The sequence below is a fragment of the Ascidiella aspersa genome, chromosome 8 (assembly GCF_963924565.1).
Source record: "Ascidiella aspersa chromosome 8, kaAscAspe10.2, whole genome shotgun sequence".
Classification (NCBI taxonomy): domain Eukaryota; kingdom Metazoa; phylum Chordata; class Ascidiacea; order Phlebobranchia; family Ascidiidae; genus Ascidiella; species Ascidiella aspersa.
This window is the reverse complement of record NC_139454.1, coordinates 25,903,742-25,923,690: the sequence shown is the minus strand read 5'-3', so window position 1 is coordinate 25,923,690 and position 19,949 is coordinate 25,903,742. Positions and strand designations below refer to the sequence as shown.

Here is a 19,949-nt window from a genome sequence, read left to right as displayed (position 1 = left end):
TGTAAGTATATAACTCCGTTTTTAATAAGTTAAACTGCCCAAAATGCAATCAAGCCAGAACTACGTGGATGGATCAAGGTGGACTTCAAACACTCTTCAAAGGACGAGCGATCAAGCAAGGAACACCCTCATCAAAACCCGATTGCGCAGCTTTCGATACCCCGAACCAAAACCAGTTCAACAAACACCAATCCATGTACGTGTATTCCTAATATTTCTTGCAAATATGAAATGCACATTAAAGCAATTTACCTAAAAAACAAAGATACATAAATAATGTTATTAGATCTCCACTTATTAGTAGTGTCTCTCCCAGATTGGAAACTTTGGATTTTGTACTTAAGGGAGACGATTTTGCAGCTGAAATTGCGTGGCTGTAATAATATTTATGCTCAAATATGCGCAGCGGTAATAACGTTATTTGTAAAATTTGCGAGACTGAAAATGGAGTACTATACTGAAATCCGTTAGCGCGGCGAAAGTTCTGCACAGTTTGCGATTTTTCAAGTTGACCGCATTTTACAGTGATGTTACATGAAATGTGCGGCTATGACCATGGCCGAGTTGGAAACTGCGACCTTACTTTCAAACGTGGTGCTTCTCAACCTACTGGCTGACTTCATTGATAATAATTATTCTGAGCAAGATTTGTCCAAAACAATACAAACATGTTATCTTTTGGATTCTTTTTCTTTTGTTTGTTTACTTCAAGATCAACAGCTTTTCAGCACCACAAAATAATGATACTGTTCATAAAAGTTTGATTATTTATTTTTAGGATCCCACTGTTTACTCTTCACTCGACGACGCCTTCTCGTCTGTTATGACAACACTATCAACTTGTTCAAGACAATGCCTGGTAAGATTCTAACATCTACAGTAGCTTGTCCTGTTTACAAAAATAACAATATCACAAGTGTGTAAATTAATTATGTATTGGATTATGACATTTGCCCCTTTTTTATAAACCCATTATTGAAAATATAATGCAAAAATAAATGTTTGACCGGCCAAAATGTTTCCTAAATTAAAAGTTTCATGTTTTTTTAAATGTTGGAAATATAGAGTGTAAAAAAATGTGATACTTTTTGAAAAATAAATTAAACCAAAAACCAAGTGACTGTAAAATCATGGGGATTAGTCTTCTATGATTTTATTTATGTAAACTCATTATTCTATTTTGGCCATAAATTTAAAAACTAGTACCATTTTGTGGACTGTCAGTTTGATTACTAATTTTTTTTGTAATAAAGGAATGAATTAAAATTTTTTGCAGAGATTCTACCGAAGTACGCCGCACTCTCAACGTAACACACAAGACCAAAGATTTTGCCAGAAGTACCTCCACCCAAAGTACACAGAAATCCAAAGAAAAAACCCGGTATGTTAAATACTTGAATTAGCACAGTTGCTCTTGAACAAAATTTACTTTGGTTGGCAACTCTATTTAAGCAGCAGCTCAGAAGTGAAATTCAAGAAAACTCCCACCTAATACTGAATATTATGTCTTCCACACACTTTTCCGTTTGCCGTTTAAAATATAAAACTACAAAATATAACGCAATTTGACAAAAGCTATTGACTTATATTTAGTCACCTGGTCATTCTCATGCTGTCACACAATTTTATGGTTTTTATAGAATATCTCTGGGAAACTGTTTTTATTTTTTGAGCAAACGTTTGACAAAAATGGTCATTTGATTAGGCGACCAGATATTATCTTGGAAAGTTTATGTTATTCTTAAATATATATCAAAACTGCTAAATCCCCATTTAGGTTTCGCAAAAGATGTTTTTTGTTTATTAGTAAATTGAATTGTGTTTAAATAAAGTTTTCTAACACTTACAAGCTATATAAATATTAATTCGTTTATTTATTCAAACCTGGTGATATTTTTTTGTGTTTACAGCTTGATCGAACAGAAAGTATGAACGTTATAGTTGCGCCGGGAACGTACAGTATCACAGCTGGAACTCACGGTGAAGGTTCGACCCAACAAACACATATTGTCCATGTTGGACGTGGCGAAACTGCAGCTGTTGACTTCCATTTGTGAGCAACCAGTGATACTCTCACCTGACTGATTGTGGATTTAAGCTGCTCTTTCACTGTTGGAAGATGTTTTTACTTCTTGTGCTCAATAACTGTGAGGTTATAAACCATTGTTTTATTTACAGAAAATAGATATGCCAGTTTTTTAAACAAATAAAATCAATAATTATTTTTATTTAATTACATTTATGAAGTATATATTAAATCAAAGTCTTTAAGAGTTAAAGTCGTAAGCAGTATGGGAGAAAGCTGGCGACTATGTCGGCTGAAGAATTAGACAAAAAACCAAAGAAATTGGTCAAAAAAAATTTTGAAAAAAGATCGATTTTCCAAACCAACGTGTTTTTGTTCTACACATATTTAATGCAATATTTTTTTAAATGCTGAATATGTAGGAACAATATACACTAAAGTTGGCAGGAAATTTTTTTGTGCCATTCTGAAAAAAGTACAAATCTCGTTGTTTAGCAGGGAAAAGCCAGTGTTTGGCCTGTTACTGTTGTGTATTTGCGTTTTACTTGATTTTGCAAATACTTCTTTATTGAGGTAAAAAAGCAATCATGATAGTCGCTTGCGCCTTTGGCGAAACTTTTTGCTCAATTATTTACTTTTCAATAATCTTGTTTATCGCCTAAACATGGCAAGGTTGATACAACATTCCTTTGACGAACACATCATTCAAGTTTTGGGGCACGACATAGAATTTAGGTTAAAAATTGCTTGTCACCAGAAGGCTGGCAATTTTGGCAAGTCTTGCCAGCCTAATCGGAAGTCATATTGATCAAAAAGTTTTTAAATTTGCTAAAGTGAATTGATTCCGTAACCTAACCTGTTGCAATTAAAAAATGTAATTGAACTGCGACTTTGAAAAACCATATTTTGGTAACTAACATTTTTTTATTTTTAAATAAACTGCATAGCATATATAAAACATCTCTGAAAGAAATGAACTAGAAAAACCAGAAGATTGAAAATTTATCAGCTCTGTTGAGCAAAGGTGTAATGTTGGTGTAATCAGCTTTGAAAGTAAAATTCAATAGAAATGAAACAGAAAGTGTTTTGGTCAACTTAGAAATCGGTTTTACAGTTTAATCAGCACCATGGAAGGTAAAACTCAATTGATAGTCACTGTACAAGTGTATAGCATACACACTTTACACTATATTAATGAAAAACTACACAAAGAAAAAGATGACTTTTCACTGCAGGTTAAATTCGCAACAGTGCAGAAATAAAAGTGCACAATCTTAATTTAAAAACTCATGAAAAATATACAAACATATATATCTTTATTGTTGTTTCTATATTAAAATAAACTTAGACTGCTGGCGACAAGATGAAAATTGAACAAATGCGTGAACAGTTTTATAGAAAATAAATAGGATTTGTAAGAGCCTTTCTAAATCCATCTTTAAACATAAATGTAACTTTGTCAAAAAAGCTATTTAAAATAGCAGAAACAAGTGCCAAGCTTGTACTTTGGAATGATACAAAGCTTCCAACTGGCAACAAATATGTTGCTGTGGTCGAATGTGCTGATTGTTCATCACACAAGCGATTGTTTTTCTTGTCTGTCTTCATCTGACTTAGCTCTTGTTTGCTGATGACTCTTTTTCATATCGAGGCTCTTCACGACAGAGTAGGATCCAGTCCCAGTTAAAACCAACAAGTTCGAAACCCACCAAAGAGAGGTCTTTGTCTGGTAAAAAAAACAGGAAAAAACTTTTTAAAATGAGTTTACAATTTCGTCTTCAAATTTATATGAAAAATAATTATATTTTTTACAACCTTTTAGGAATTTTGTTTTACAAAACTAATAATGACAAACTTCAGGTAAATTCTACCGAAAATCAAAACAAAATAACAACGTTCAACAGATGTATATCCTTGCTATTATGGGTAGGTGGATAATTCTGAGCAGCACTCTTGAAAAATGTGGGTTAACTCGGTAAGTCCCACTTTCTGTGTGATTTTTTTTTTTTGTGCAACTTAAGAACATTGAAAAAACAAGGAAAACAAAAATAGCACATCCAGAGAAAAAGCAGTTCATGTCAGTAAACAATTTGTAAACCTAAATCATAAACACTTACCTCGTGGTAATACAGCACAGCTATCACGGTTTGCAGACAAGCTTTTGCAACCCCGCTTATTGTGTGGGTAACAGGGGTTGTGACCTTAATTTCGAGTCCGACAACGAAACCCATGATGAAGCCGAAGAACCCTGAAGCACTCATGTACATCCAAAATGTCGGGCTGAACAGAAGCGGAAAATTCCACAGCTCTCTCATCTGAACAATATTTTACATTGGAATTTAATTCATAGGTACCGAACTTTCAAAATTACAGGGCGTTTTTGCTCCAACCAGTACAAAATGTGAGCTCTTAAATAATAATTTGTGCTGTTGCATGTTATCACTAAAACCATTTTGGCTAAAAAAGTTTACATTTAAAAGGCAAAAAAAATTCTTGTTGAATTTAAAAACAAACTTTGGCGGTACAGGAATTTATTTTGTACTGTTATTGATAACTTGGTCAAATTCCAGGGCGTTTTGACGCCCTGTCAGAAATTCAGGGCGTCTAAAACCGCTCTGCACACCCACAACTATGATTCGAATCTATACGGTGTCCAGTGAATTTTAAGGTGTTTTGACTGACTGAAACAGTTTCTTAAATTTGTCAAGCCAACATTTAGAAATAGAGCCTACTACCTCCCAACAGTCGCAGAGAATTAGCAGTTTACATACTTGAAATAAATATTTGTGGTCACTTAAAATTCCTTAGTGTTTACCAAAGCCAAACTTTAAATGTCAGAATCAAAAGTTAGAAAGTATGTAAATCTATGAGTCAAACAAATTTGTGAATATTATTTAATGATTGTAAGCACACAATTTTTTACGAACCTCAGAAAGTAGCATGAGAGGCACAAATATTGCACAGGCATTGACGTTGTTGTAGTAGGTTAGTTTCCAAATGTCGTTGTCCATAGCAGGAAGTACTTTCTTGATGTAGATTGCATTCAAAGCCACCATTGCACTTGCAATAACCCCGTAAATAACTCCCTTGATTGATAATCCACCAGCAGCTAAATAATGCACCACAGGTTATTTTAAAATACAGTTAAGATGTTACAAACATTATGTTTGTATGTACACCAGGAGTTGTTAGAAGACCGAATCTGCCAATCAATTAGGAATACCGGACCTATGACCTCTGTTATACTGGGAATGTTGTTTTCACTATCTTGTATTTTAAATTGTTTGTGCTCTGTCTGTATGTATATAATAACATTTGTAAACTCACCAATAGATCCTTCTTGATTGACCCCCAGAAAGAATCCACCAATCACAATGGAGCAGCAAACTAACGCAGGGGGAGTCGTTTTTTTTCCTGTAAAATGGAAATGAATTGAACAATTAGCCTTTGAACTAAGTTAAATGAAAACAACTTGCTTTAAGTATAGAATAATATCAAAAGTCATTTTATCTTTATGTCACATAAAATACTGATTTTGCATTATACTAGATTAATTCTGAATACTATATTTTTATAAAAAAAAAATAAAATGTTCTATATCGAGGCATAATAGCTGTGGGTTTTAGTTAGATCTAGTAAGAATATCAAAGCCCATACAGAAGTAGGTACATTTTGTGAACGTTTTGACTAATTCTTAAGATAATGACGGGAGGTGATGTAAAACGAACATCAAAGCCCATACAGAAGAATGTAAAAATATATTGAAAATGAATAAAGATTCATAAAATACTCCCTACAGCTAAAGAGGCTTTGGTAAACATTAGGTTTGCCATAGCTTGAAACAGTAACAAAACTTACCCAGAATAATGTAAGTGAAGATGATGCTGAAAATGGTGACGAGTGATCGAGCGACTGTGTAAAAAGCGATTCCGACCTCGAGCAGACAGAGATTGTTGAACGTGATCATGCTCACAAACACGACGCTTAGTGGGAGCGCTTCGCGCGACAACTTACGATCAAACTTCAGGTCGGGAAATGTTAGAGAGGCTGGGCACCTGGTGAATTAAAATAAACTGTTGGAGATACGTAGTAGGTAGTATTTTAAGTTGTTCAAAACATCGAAAACACTCCCTACATCTGTATGGGCTTTGATATTTCTATTACATCTAACGGCAACCTCAACCATCAAGCTCCAATGTTTAGAAATAAAATATAATTTTTTTTTAACTTTATTTTATTTAATATTGCACACATTAGAAATAACGATTTTAACAAAATTCTTGGAAAAAATGAAATGACAGTTGCACTTACACTTAACAACTCAATTTTTCACCTCAACAAGGGTACACTTTCTACTTTACAATATTAAGCTATGATGGGGGGTACACAGACTAGTTCAATTATGTGGCAGGTACAAATCTATTTTTTTTAAGAAACTGGTTTGCACACACGAGTTAGTCAATCGCACACCTGAATTTCAGAAAAGTTCGAGTTCTGGAAGGATTGTAAACCTCAGGTCTGCAAAACTATTATTGCACACCTGAACAACTTAAAGTTTGGCGCTGCACATGCCTCGAACTTATTGTTTAAATGCAGACCAGGCCACAGGTTTACACATGCTGCTAAAAATCTTAAAACAAACACTTGCCTGCTTCCAATAAAACTGCAGCAATAGCAGAGAAGAACAGTAACAACGCACTGGAACCACGTCACAAACAGTGGAGCATTCAGCTTCAAATCATCACTCTGAAAATAATGGCATAAATTAAAAATTATGATATGAATTAATGGAGATAGATGAGAAGTTAACAGAGTAAAAATTCTAGAAGAATGCAAAATAAAGCAATTCTTACTTAAATAATCAAATTTTTTTGTCATTCACACAAAGTATTTATTAGAACCAAGCTGGGCGCTCGTCTAGAATCCTACCACAACGAACATTATTTGGGTTAGGGTGCCGGTTAGCGTTTGGGTTTGGGTGAGTCCAGTAATAGTCTTAAACAATATTACTTGACCTACCCACACCCAAACACTAACCGACACCCTAACCCACATATTATGCATTGCTTAATAATCATTTCAACGTTGTGGTAGGATTCTAGACCAGCGCCCCAAGCTGAACTATGTAAGTTTAAATCTTTTCCTAATAAAAATAAAAAACACTTTTACTACATAAAAATATTTAGCGATTACAATAATAAATAAATTATACAGTAAAAGAGTTAAAATATTTGAGAAAACTAACCTTTAGTAGATACTTGTTGAGAAACACAAGACTTATGCTGACAACCCAATACAGTGACACAACCCCAACCACTCTCATATATTTCGTAAATAAAGATTCACTTTTCCTATGCATCGTTACTTCTTGACTGTCTTCGTTTTTCTCTTGCATATTTTTTCTGGTTGTAAACAAACGTAAGAAACATTAGAACTTAAGGACACATTTGCCAAAAACAGACATGCAAAATAGAATGGAAAAATAAAAAGTTTTTTTACTGGACTTTTTTTATCAACCTATTTTTGCGACATTAATACAACAATAGCTAAACATCGGAAAGTCACAAAGAAAAGTTAATAACCTGAAAACGTTTTATACAGGTTTTAAAATCTAATGAATGGCTTGTTTACAAAAACTAGCCTGACACTTCTTAATGCTGCGAATATTTTCATTTGAAGAAGAACAGCTGAACTGGCCTTTCAATAAAGGTCTGTTTAAAATCAGCGGAAATGAATTATACGTGTAGAGTCCTTTTGTAAATAAAACAACACTTATTAACCCTAGCGGCCGTTTCATTTGCAATGCACACCGTTGAAAATAAACGAGCGTAAATAAACGGCTTATTAACATTAAAAACAAGCTTTTCAGCGCAATGGTTAACAGTACCCTTCCATAAATTCAAAGATTTCTTATATTACTAGTAAAACCCTGTACTGATTTTGACGAATTGGCCTAACATTGAATAATGTTGTCCCAATAATGTTACAGTATGATGAGTTTTACAAATAAAACAGGATGTAGGTTCAATTATTGCGCTAGCTGATGGTTTTGCCGGAGTAATGATGCTATTTATATTTTAGTGGTTCCCAAACTTTTAATTGTTTAAGTCGCCGTTCTGTACAACAAATAATATGCAATAGAAAAATGAAACGGAAAATCGTAGCAAAACTGATAAAAAAATAACATAAAAAAAATAAAATTACTAATAGATAGCTAATTTTATTGAGACAGGTTTAGCTTTGCTTTATTCCATTTGTTTTATCGATCTTTTGTTTTCCAGCCCGAAAACTTTTATTCCCAGAACCACTTAAACTGCTTTACGGCCACTTTTCAGGCCACTGCTCTAGCAAAGTATAAATAACTCTATATCTTCATGTAACGTTTTACATTTCCAAAAATTAAATAAGCTTCTTTAAACAGAACTTATTGTGCACGTTTCCAGAAAAAATACAATTCAAATAGAATTATGTTTTATAGCGCTCATGAAACTAAAAGCAAATCGTAGAATGCAGCTTAAAGCAGTTTAATCGCACAAAGCGCAAGAAAAACAAATGCGTTTATTTGATTGTAAACGCAAGAAAGAGCAGTAGTGAGGCCAGCACTCAACTCAAATAAGCACGGTTGTTAGAAATAAGTACATTAATATTTTCTAAGACATTGCAACTAAAGATAAGCACAAATCTTAGAAATAAGCACGGTATGGTAACCCTGGCTATAATATTAGCTACTGTGTATAAGCCCATTTGGTACTTATTTATTATTAAAATAACTCATTTTCAGTATATACTATGCCTGGTATCAACAGCATATTTATTGTGTAGGTCTATAAGCAATTCGTTAGTTTGCGGTGTTATTAGTTAGTTTGCGTATAAAAGCTGCCGTACAGAAAGCTGTTATGCAACATGCATCAAACTTACGGTTATTTTGTTGCCGGTGATGAAAGTTAATTCTGGTGTCGTCAATTTTATTTTACTTTGCTAACGCAAGTTTTAAAACTAAATCTGTGACAAAAACACAACTTAGCTTTAATTTAGTTGTAATGTCAGCAGAAATAACGTACTGGTAGCCCATATTCGTATAAACTTTGCGTCAGTAAAAAAATTCCGGATACCGGTAATAGGTTAATGATTTTCTCCCATACAAAACAGGTTTAACCACATTATATATTATATATAAGGATATTTTCTTAAAAAAAAACTTTTGGGCGAACACTTTCAACTTATATGCTGCTTATTGTGTCACAAAACAAGCTTTCTCGTAACTGTCCAAATCCAGTCATAAAATACGTTGTGAAATCCACGTAGGTTTTAAACAGCAGATAAAAAATTGTGTAAAGTGTTTTGAGAGAGCAAAACAGTTTCTCGAATTTTTCCAATAGTCTCTTAAAATATACGCCATTTCAGTATTTTTATGTTTTCAGACTTTGCAGAAAACATAGACCACGTTTGAACAACTAAATACAGATAACTACTTTAAATATGGGGTTTTGTATTACAGAATGAAGTATTTTAGGTTTTATTAAACTCATTTACACTCAACATTCAATGGTAAACGCATGCAATGTCGAATTATTTTTCCAGATGACTGTAGTAATGTAGTATTGTCTTTAACATATTTACCACTGTATACACGCAAAAAGTTACACTGCACTCCCAAAACTAAATCATCAAACAACAAAAAAACACTGATTTTTTTCATACCCATGTTGTACAGCAGCCCTACGCATTCTCTCAATTTGATTTTATAAACACTGCAAAATAGCACCGACCTGTGAATATAAAACCAACTGTTATGTGTATCTATGCTCTATATGCCTATTGCGTCACATATATCCGGACATAGAGCAAAGCAACAAAGCTTTGAGTTCCTACTGACCTGAACGCTCTGCTGTACAATTGGCTTCTAAGCTGAATGGTTGCTAATCCTTGTTCAATGTGACGATTTGATAAGCATATGTGGGTGTCGCGATATGCTATATTGCACTACAAAACTCCCCTTCTATTTATGTTTTGTGGTGCTATATAACACTTGTATTTGTCATTTAAATATATTGTTTCAATCGTTTGACTCAATATTAGAACAAAGTATATTCATGAACTTAAAAATGATATCCGGCCAACGTCTAATGTGTGTTATTATATTTTCTAACATTATACAAGTTGCGAATGTCTACATAACTTCAAAACCACCATAGTTTGCAAATGCTGAGAACTGCCACGTATACCACAATAAACTGATATTACAGCAAACTTTTTAACCTCAATATTCCAGCATTAAGCCGTAAAAATTCAAACTTATAAAAAAATGTTTTATAAAGTGTAATCAATTCTTATACACACCACCAACAATTGTTATAATATAGAAGCAGAAGAACTGGAATATTCGCAACTTGCTGCTAACCTTCTAAGAACGATGCTTGACCGGCAAGCCTTGAAATACAGTTGCGAAATACTTATGATGAACCGGCAAATTTGCCCTGAGGCGTAGACGCATATAAACCTGCCACTAGCTGTTGTTAGTCCACACAAGAACACGTGTATTTTACGATAGTTTCATCAAATTATTTAGTAGAACAAAACCGGTTCTTTTTTCAGTAGAGTTTAACTTTAAATTCGCCAGTTAAAGTCATGTCTACTGGCGTAAATATAACTTTGGAGCTCATGCAAGATGGTACATTAAGATTTGACGATTTTTAATTAGCCTTCTTCTTTCAAGGGTTCTGTTTCTTTCAAGATTCTGATAGAGTTACTTGTGAAACGTTGTAACTCTGCACATAATATACCAAACGAGTAAATCATTTTTTTCGGTATTTTTTAACCCTTTAAAAACTCAGCAACATGTTTTAATCGAATACTGCTGTGTTGACTGATTCGTTTTCGCTTTTACAAACAACAAAATACACTCACAAACATTTTTATCAAACCTAATTTTTGTAAAACAGTCTTTTAATATTGATACTTACAAATAACCAAAGTAACCGACTGTTGATTAATATTTTTTCTCCTAAAACAAATACGATTTAGCATCTACCAAACAGGAGAATATTTTGCATTTTATGAGATTACGAAAATTAGGTCGACGAACGGCATCGTAGTTGTTGAGGGTATGACGTCATATTATTTTTAGGTTTGCTAATTTTACTTTGGAAAAACGCTAGGAATAAAAAAAAACTGTGCGGTTTAGTTTGAAAGGAAAAACACACCCGAGTCACCCGTCTATGTAAAAAGGCGAGTCTTTAAACAACTGTGTAATAATGTAAACTTCTCTTCTTGAAGAGAAGCGTCATATGACAAGTTACTGACGTTGTCTTGACTAGAAATGTATACGATACTTTGTTTTTATTGCCAAACCCAATTTTTTGACAAGAGTAAATTACGATTCAATCTGACACCAAATGGCAATGTAGGCCTACTATAGCTGGATTGGCAGACCAGTTAGAGACCGAGGGTCTTACTCAATTAACCGCAAAGAGCCACACCTCACACACAGGCAGAAATGAATATACCACCTAAATTCACCTTAATTCTTTCTCACATTTGCTCTGCTATACTTATGAAGGATGTTGCAAACTAAAAAACTACGTTGAAGCGAATTTATACTCAGATTGCAGGAACTTTCAAATAAATGCCATCACGCTGTCGAGGTTTCTCAATTTGTTGAATTGAGATGTAAGCAAACTGCTGGAAGTTAAACAATTTTTTTTGCGTTTAAGTAGTTTAAATGGGCCAAAAATAAGAACCTGAGAATTGACACTGAACATCCTTAAAACATGAAATACCAACTGACCTTAAGCACCTAAAACTGTTTGAAGAACAGTGGTTTGGCCACCCCTGTACGTTAGTCACTAGAGTAAAATTGCTGAAATTAAAGCAGAATTTTTTTTTTTTTAGAATTTTGCCGAACAAATCGGAGCATCGGATGTTGTATAAACATGGCAGGATGTTGTAGTAAGACGAGAAGTAGGTAGGGTTTGTGAACGCTTCGAATATCTCATTTTCGACATCAACCAAAAATTGCTTTCGCACCAAAAGGAGCAGCTCTTCCTTGCAAAGAAAATATTTTTCATATTTTTTGTTGAGAAAAAATCGAAAGGCAAAGCGCAGCACTTGTTGAGGCATCTTTCGTCCAATGATGAGTGCAGGCTTTGAAAATGAGGTATAATCATTAAAAACATGGCAAAAAGTCCCTTCTAAGTTGAAATGGAAATATTTCCACGCTTGCAAAAACACGTGTCAGTCGAAGCCAGGGTGATTTGTTCTGCACACTTGTGAACAGGGAACCCGACCCAACCCTGCTATGATTAGGGGTTGGGCCCCAGCATGCGTGAAGGCGCTGCGCAGTGGGCCGCTGTAACCTCAACTGCTGCATAGAGTCAGTCAACAGGCGGTGGTTCGCTTGCTTTATCTGCCAAAAAGACCTTGTGTTCCCTGGTTTTCAGTTCATGTGAAATAGAGTTCGAATGAGGCCAATGTGCTGTCTATTTGTAAGACGTTAAGTGCAGTTTGTAAAGCAAAGAACTTATTGTAAATCCCTCTTTGTAAATTGCCGTATTTGACTAATTCTAAACAGGGAATCAGGTGTCACCATATAAAGACACATTGTATTAATTCTTGACAAGCTTTTGAGCAACCGTGCTTCATTAGGTGAAACTTTGACATGTGCGAAAGCTGGTCAAGATTTCAAGACTTGTCGTTATATAGTGCCACCTGATTACCCGGTTATGAATCCGTGCCTGTTACCAGTGTTTCAGGGCGTTTTGAGGAATCGAAATTTCTCTTCAAGTAATTCATTTTATGAACTATAAAGTGTTTTTTACGTACTTAGTTAAAAAGTTGTGCAAAATTTCTTAACGATACCTCAAGTAAAACCCTGAAATTCTGCTTCCATATTTAGCGTAGGGCTGAAAACGGGTTTCGAGCTGGACACAAAGGGTTAAAGTGAAATATATTTTTAAAAATTGCCATTTACAAAATATTGCAGCAATTATGAACTGAGCCAATCAGATTTACGTAACATTTTCTGTTCGTTCGATCAGTGTGTTTTTAATTAAAATCCAATTTTTTAGATGGTTACAAAATGGCACTTAATAAAGGATTAGGTATTTCTTCTACCTTTTAATTGCAGCTATTTCTTAATAAAATTATAAATTTAATGGCACAGGAAAGAAAAACTATTTAAAATTTGCCCACACATTTTATCAACTCTGCGATGGTGAATCGAAAGATGGTTTTAAGCGCGATTATGAATTGGATCCTCGCTTGAATTGAAAAATCGAAAGTTCTGATGAACCCACAAAGTTCAAGCCGAGCTAGGGGAATCCCCACAAACCAGGAGCTAAGAAACGATTTGGAAGGTGATTTTTATTTGCAACCTGAGTCTGGTTACTTTTATTTGCAGTCTTGTTGCTTTGCTAAACTGGGATACTAAAAATTCCATTAGATTGGAATGTTTTTTCATGGCGTCATTTATTAGTGGACTTATTACTATATTATTTATTGAACTGTTGGTGCAGTTTAACAAGCTACATTTAATATGTCAATTTACTACAAACCGAAAAGGATGTTTAACCCGGCAAAAATGTCGTAAATTTGTCTCCTTTTTAAGAAATTAAGCAATTTGCGCGAGAAAATAATTGAATGCAATAAGTTTGAAAGTTTGGCATCCCATTTGTCAGGAATTACGCTAAAACTTATTGGCGCTATCTAGCAGAAAGCTAAACAACTTGGAAATTCCTGCCGAAAAAGTTGCTATTAGTGCATTAAGCAACATCCAAGTCTATTAAATAAAGCCAAGCCGCAAAGGGCATTCAACTCGGTAAAAATGCTGTAAATTTTGATGCTCGGTCGGTAGATTTTAAAAATTAAAATTTTATACCTATTAAATTAATACAAAAAACTGTTTGTTAGAAAAAACGCTAAAACGCGATGGCAGTTATACTAAAAAAATCAAATACAAAAAGGTCGAGTATCGACATCATCTTTATTAGGACGTTTCGATACGAACTTGTATCATCTTCAGTTAATATTACAAGTTTGCATCTTAATCAAGATGACGTCGATCTACTCGACCTTTTTGGCTTTGCAACTCATTATCAAGCTACCTTACAGACACGTGTATAGTGTACCCAACTAAGAAACTATTGAACAAATCGGTTGTCTTGCCAGTAAAGAAAATAAATGACAGACAAAGTGAAAAAGTTTCGGTAAAATATGTGCTTTAATGACGTCACACAACAGTTATATAACCGAGAAATAATTCCACAACTTGTTTTACGAAATTTGAACCGAACATTGTCACGTCACAAGAACTACGACGTCGCCACCATTGTCCTTTGTTCGCAACGGTGCTCACCAGTGCGTAACCGTCACGCATCGTTGCACAACTGAAACAAAGCACACCGCAGAAGCATTTGAGCATCAGGCTCAATGTTTAAAATGTATAAGGAGATTTTCGAAAGGTTCACAAAATGCTACCTACTTCTGTATGGGCTTTGTTTATCTTTAGGCACGCTGTATTTGGCAAATGGATGTCATTAGCACCTTTGCCAAATAAATTCGAGCGAATTTTAAAGCCCGCTTTTTTCGTGGCTGTATGTGCGCAAGAGAAAGTCTCCAGCGAAATCCTTAATGTTTTTTCTTGCTGGCGCTTGGTATTGCTCACATGCCGTTAAACTTATCATTGGGTCACCGTAAACGTCATGACGTCACACAACTTACGTTTGTTTTTGCATAAAAAACCTAATGTTTTTTTTACGCGATAATAAGTTACACGGCGGAAGAAAAAGACGTAGGTCTACAAGAGATAAAACATAGATAGCACTTAAGAACTAGCGACAGATATATGTTAAAAGACTGGCCCATTTAACTCGAAATGCTGCGAGATTGCTGCGAGATTCCTAGCGCAATATGGTATTCTGATTTTTTCACTATATTTACCATGATCTTGAAAATCGTTAAGGAAGGCAAAGTCACACAACTCATTCTGACGTGTCGTTTTGTATAAAAACCTCAATGTTTATTTACTTTTTACTTGTTTAATCTTCGATGTTTAGAATACAAGAAGCGCGCGTGGTGCACAGTGCGCCTCCTTGTGGTGATAGCGCTCCTGGTTTCGTGCGGACTTCCGCTCTGCATCTGCGGATCCCTCCTGCTCCTGGTGGTCACAGAGCCTCCGGTCCACGGGATCGGGAAGATACTTCTTCCTCTCGGATCAGCTCTTCTAATACTCGGAACAATCCTGGGATGCGCCTGTAGGAAGAAGATGGCCACAAAGAGGCAGTACCAGGAGATCTTCGCCAGGAGAGGATTGGATGCTGTTCCGCCCAGAAGAAGAGCGTTTTCCTCCCACTTTCAGCTCCCGGACATTGAGGAGGAGCAAGAAGCTCCCCAGTCCTCTAGCCTCCATCGCTCACGATCCTTCAGAGCGGAGGAAGAGATGAGAAAGGAAAGATCAAGGAGGTTTCATTTGGAAGAACTCACACCTCCACCTCCGTACAGTGAAGCTGTGGAGTCGTTTTAAACCGCACGGGGTTTTTCAGGGTTATTCCAAATTGCATCGGATGAAAAAACGGACTAGGCCATTTCGATCCACAATTTTACATGTTTTCAATTAACGTTTTGCAAATTGCAGATAGATTTCTTAACCTTGGCCCAAGTCCCTTTGTTGTACCAAGCAGTGATATTTGAGGATTTCGCGTTTATTCGATAAGGACCTATATGCTTCGAGCCATCAACTAATTCCTACAAACTGCAAATTTCGAAATGTAAATTATAATCGGCCACCACTCATAATTATGGTTAAGAACCACTGACAAGTGTTTGGGCAACATCAACTGAGCAAACTGATGCTTTGCGCCATTCCAATGTAACGAGGTTATCGAGTGGCGCCCTAAACGGACCCTTTATTCATTGCAGGTTACAGCAGATCTATTTTTGTGTTCCTCAAATACAACGAGTCGGTTTGGTCGAATTACGAATAATAATTTTATCTAAAAAGTCAGTGCGAAAAAGGATTTGAGCTCACAATAATTAGGATGGAAGCCATGTTGAATTATTTCCAAACGTTAAACTTTTCTGTAAACATTGTGATGAAGTATTTGAAATTGGTACAAAGTTGCAAATTATAGCTTAAATTATTTTTAATTCAATTCTATGAAAGACTGTTGTGTGATGTTTTATTAATGTACTTCACAATTTTCGTAAAGCCGTTTACCTGGAATTTTTCCCTCACCTATTATTTATAGGATTGTATTGAGAGAATAAATTATAGGTTATATCTGTTTGAAACACTGGTGTAATCTATTTAAACATTCCAGGCTACTCTAAGGCCTTTATGATAATAGAATTGAGTTTTGTGGAATTTATAAAATGTCTTAAACTTTATCGCTAATCCTTTTTAAAATACCTGATTTTTTAGGAAAGCGCTTAAAATGTTGCTTTATAGGGTTGCGAATCCAAAAAAGAGAATTTACCTTTAAAATTAAGTCCTGTTATTTATTATTTGCGGTTTTCCACAGCTGGTTAAAAGCTACGTGCCCTTAAGAGTTTGTTACCAAAGAAAGTAATACGTCACTTCGTTCCTATATAAGACATTCATTTTTGCACTCAATCATATTTTTTGATTGAAAGTATTTTTTCATTCTTTAAAAAGCGCAATTTACTTTTTAATTTTAGCTAAATGAGAGCTGGATTAAAAATTTTGTGTTTCAAACTCGTTTTAAATGTTTTTTTGTCGATTATAAAACTGAACTACAGTATGTATTCAAAAGAACGATTTCTCTTTATCAAATAAAAACTGTTTTATAATTTCTGTTTGCCGATATCTAAATATATAGGTACTTTTATGAGCTAGTATTCAATGTTTGCGAAAACTCAAGATACCCGTCTATAATTTTCCAAGCACCCAAACCTCAAAATTCCTTGAAAAGGTATTTCCGAAACCAAACTTGGCGCGCTGGAATCTTTTTTACGCTTGTGTTGTTTCCAAGAATTAGGCGCGATGTGGTTTAGTTAACAACACAGCAAAAGCCAGACTTTGGCCAGATTACATCGCTATTTGAAACAACAAGACTAAAGTTCTGCCCATGGTTTGAGTTGATTCTATAACAAGCTTGAAAATCAAAAGGGTCATTCGCTTTTGGGGTGTTTTTTAAATCTGTTCAAAACAGCACCAGTGTCTCTAGGGAAAAAACAGGGCCGGGCCTTTTTTATCGGCCAAGAAAATAGGCCAACATGAGCGCTTCGCTTCATTTAGCAACAGGTTTTTCGCCTGAGAAGCTTTTTTGGTTTCGCACGCAAACGCCGCAACTTAAAGCTTGCACAGGGTTAAGTTGCGGCTAAGTTTGCGCCTCAAATGTAAGATGTTCAACTCTAGGCAGACGAGAAATTATTCCGAAGGTAGGTTATTAATACGTTTGCTGAAAATAAGTTGCATTTATGAATAGTTCGTTCTGCGCGTGGAATAGGTCATTTTTTGTGTTTGGCTAGAATTTTAATGGCAGCCTACTTTTGGGAGATTTCAAGCGTGAAATGTTTGCACCGTCATCGAAAGCTAATACTGTAAACGTGTTTTATTTCGAAATTTATTTCGACTTTAATGTTTTAAAAGTTATTTCGACTTTAATGTTTTAGTCTTGCGACTTTCGAAGAACTAACACCTAAAGTTTGTACTTTTATATTCTTATCATTCGTGATAAAGTTTAAATTAACGGTCACTGCATTAAATCGACATCATCTTGATAAAAAGGTTTCGGTTTGTTCTTGTATCAGCATCAGTTAATTTGACTGAAATATATTTAAACCAAGAAAGAAAAAAGATGGAAAGAAATTCCTGTCATTAGGAGTTTGTGATCGTTCGCATTTATTCGCATCTTCAAATGTTAAGTCAATTAAAGTCATCAAAAATCAATATTCAACTTTTTAAAATGGTGAAAACGTTCGATTTATTTCAACGCAAACAAAACGGATAGCAAGTTAACATTCATTGCTTCTAATTGGCTAACAAAAAGCATCTTGCTTTACATCAAGTAATTTGTGTAATTGACTAAAGTGTAAGTGAAGTAATTTTACTCAAACGACTAAAGTCAAGTAACGTCCTTTAAAAACATGGACTTAAGTGCACTTAACTCAAGTCATTGACTTAAGTCATCGCAACACTGGGCTTTCTGACAATAGAATAGAATCATAAGTACACTATGGACGTGTCTGTAATATAGCTTGATTATAACTTGCAAGGCCTGAAAGGAATTTACTTAGTTTTCAGATTTACTTCTCAGTCACATTAACTGAAGATGATCGAAACGTTTTAATCAAGATAATGTAGATTTATTCGATCTTTTTGGCTTTGCCATCCATTTTGTAATTAGAAACAGTTGCCTACACGTCATTTCAGTTTAATCAATAGATTTTAGCTTCTTACTTTGAAACCAGGTCGCTTTGGAGCTTGCAGCGGTTGGACTAAGGCTATTTTCATACTTGGAGTTCAGCTCCTCTGGGCTGGAGCCTTTCTCGTGTTTACTGATGTCTTCAAGCAAAAATCCATCGGCGTATCTGTGATGGTGTTCGCGTGAGTCTTGCCAGCAGAGATGTCTAATATCGGATTGGAGCCGATACCCGGTAGTGATAGTATCGGTACTCGTCCGATACTAGGGTGGTATCGGTACTCGTCCGATACTAGGCAGGTATCGGTACTCGTCCGATACTAGGGTGGTATCGGTGGCAAATACTAAATTAATATAGGTATTTTAGAAATGATTTGTCACCCATACAGCAATTGCTGTCTTAAAGGTATAGATTTTTTTTAATATTAGGTTCTTATGGTGATTAAATTTCCTAAAACTACGGAAATTGTTGTCCTAATAAGCTGAGTAAAATTATCCTTGGACATTTTAATTATAATTCTGTTTATTTGAACATAACTATGACGTCACAGGTACCGGATCGGCTCGCGATCTTTTTGTTTAAAATATCGGGTGTCGGATTGAAATGTCAAGTATTGGACATCCTTACGTTAAGGATAGTTAACCGGCTTTAAGCGAACCAAAACTTGTCATTTTCCAGGATAATCCTTGTGTTGTCGTCAACCATGTTCTGGTTTATTCGTTGGAGGCAGGCGGCACAGGCAGCAGCTTCCAGCCAACAATACGACGACGAACCGCCATCATTCAGCTCACTTTCACTACCAGGTTCACCAAATTACTCCGACCAACCTCCAGCCTACACCTTTACCACGTCAGACCCGTTCCCGGTCAGGGTGGAAGGCGCGGAGGCTGAAGCCCAACCACCTCCTTATTGCCTCGTTGTGAGAAATAGTCGCGCGCGTTTCTTGAAATATAGTGACGGTCGGAAGCTGTAGCGAGACTTAAACGGCTGATTTTGTTGTCCGTTCTTAATTTATATTTACTTTCTCTCTATGTTGAAAATGAATAAAGAGTTATTCGAAACGTTCAAGATGATACCTCTTATTACGTCTTACTACAACCTCCAACCATTATGTTCCAAAGTATATTTACTTTGTTTTTATTTTTTGTATTTTTTACCTTTAAAAGTTGATGTTTTCCTTTGTGGGGGTGCGGGTCTGGATTAATGAGTCTTCATTTATATAATTGCCAAGATGAATCGACCACACTCCTACAAGATTTGAGATGGCCTGTCTTCGTGAGGCCATTCAGGTCCAATTCTTTCCTTTAGTTCAGATACATGAACAGTCAATTTTGCTGTCTTCAGTCAAAGCTGTAAAAGCCTCTCCCTGCACTAGGCAGTACTGGGTGATACTATTTTTTATTCGATTGTGTCACTATACTTATTGGCGAAAATATTTCTAAAATGCACAGGAAATATTGACGTAGATATTCTTACAATTTTCAATAATAAATCACGTGACAACAAGGCGTGGTCTAAACCTTTTTCTCTCGACTCTTATAGA

General features: G+C 35.3%; 4 protein-coding genes across 4 annotated transcripts; 3 read left to right on the top strand and 1 right to left on the bottom strand.

The window, feature by feature from the left end:
* On the top strand, positions 1–2,519 carry LOC146137076 (uncharacterized). The gene is made up of 4 exons (XM_083395879.1): positions 1–196; positions 779–859; positions 1,277–1,381; positions 1,911–2,519. Exons 1-4 carry the CDS (start codon positions 44–46, stop codon positions 2,055–2,057), a joined length of 486 nt encoding a protein of 161 aa, XP_083252005.1. The 5' UTR covers positions 1–43; the 3' UTR covers positions 2,058–2,519.
* A 392-nt stretch (positions 2,520–2,911) lies between these two features.
* Positions 2,912–9,030, bottom strand: LOC146137075 (GDP-fucose transporter 1-like). The gene is made up of 8 exons (XM_083395395.1): positions 8,945–9,030; positions 7,272–7,428; positions 6,675–6,772; positions 5,885–6,081; positions 5,354–5,440; positions 4,954–5,135; positions 4,144–4,341; positions 2,912–3,752 (listed from the first exon to the last, which is right to left on the bottom strand). The coding sequence occupies exons 2-8, from the start codon at positions 7,419–7,421 to the stop codon at positions 3,600–3,602; spliced, it is 1,065 nt and encodes a 354-aa protein (XP_083251521.1). The 5' UTR covers positions 7,422–7,428; positions 8,945–9,030; the 3' UTR covers positions 2,912–3,599.
* A 4,271-nt stretch (positions 9,031–13,301) lies between these two features.
* LOC146137074 (uncharacterized) lies at positions 13,302–16,069 on the top strand. The gene is made up of 2 exons (XM_083395942.1): positions 13,302–13,380; positions 15,079–16,069. The coding sequence occupies exons 1-2, from the start codon at positions 13,311–13,313 to the stop codon at positions 15,543–15,545; spliced, it is 537 nt and encodes a 178-aa protein (XP_083252068.1). The 5' UTR covers positions 13,302–13,310; the 3' UTR covers positions 15,546–16,069.
* Positions 16,070–17,385: 1,316 nt separating this feature from the next.
* Positions 17,386–19,379, top strand: LOC146137073 (uncharacterized). The gene is made up of 3 exons (XM_083396325.1): positions 17,386–17,422; positions 18,455–18,590; positions 19,085–19,379. Exons 1-3 carry the CDS (start codon positions 17,386–17,388, stop codon positions 19,377–19,379), a joined length of 468 nt encoding a protein of 155 aa, XP_083252451.1.
* The last annotated feature ends 570 nt before the right edge of the window (positions 19,380–19,949 follow it).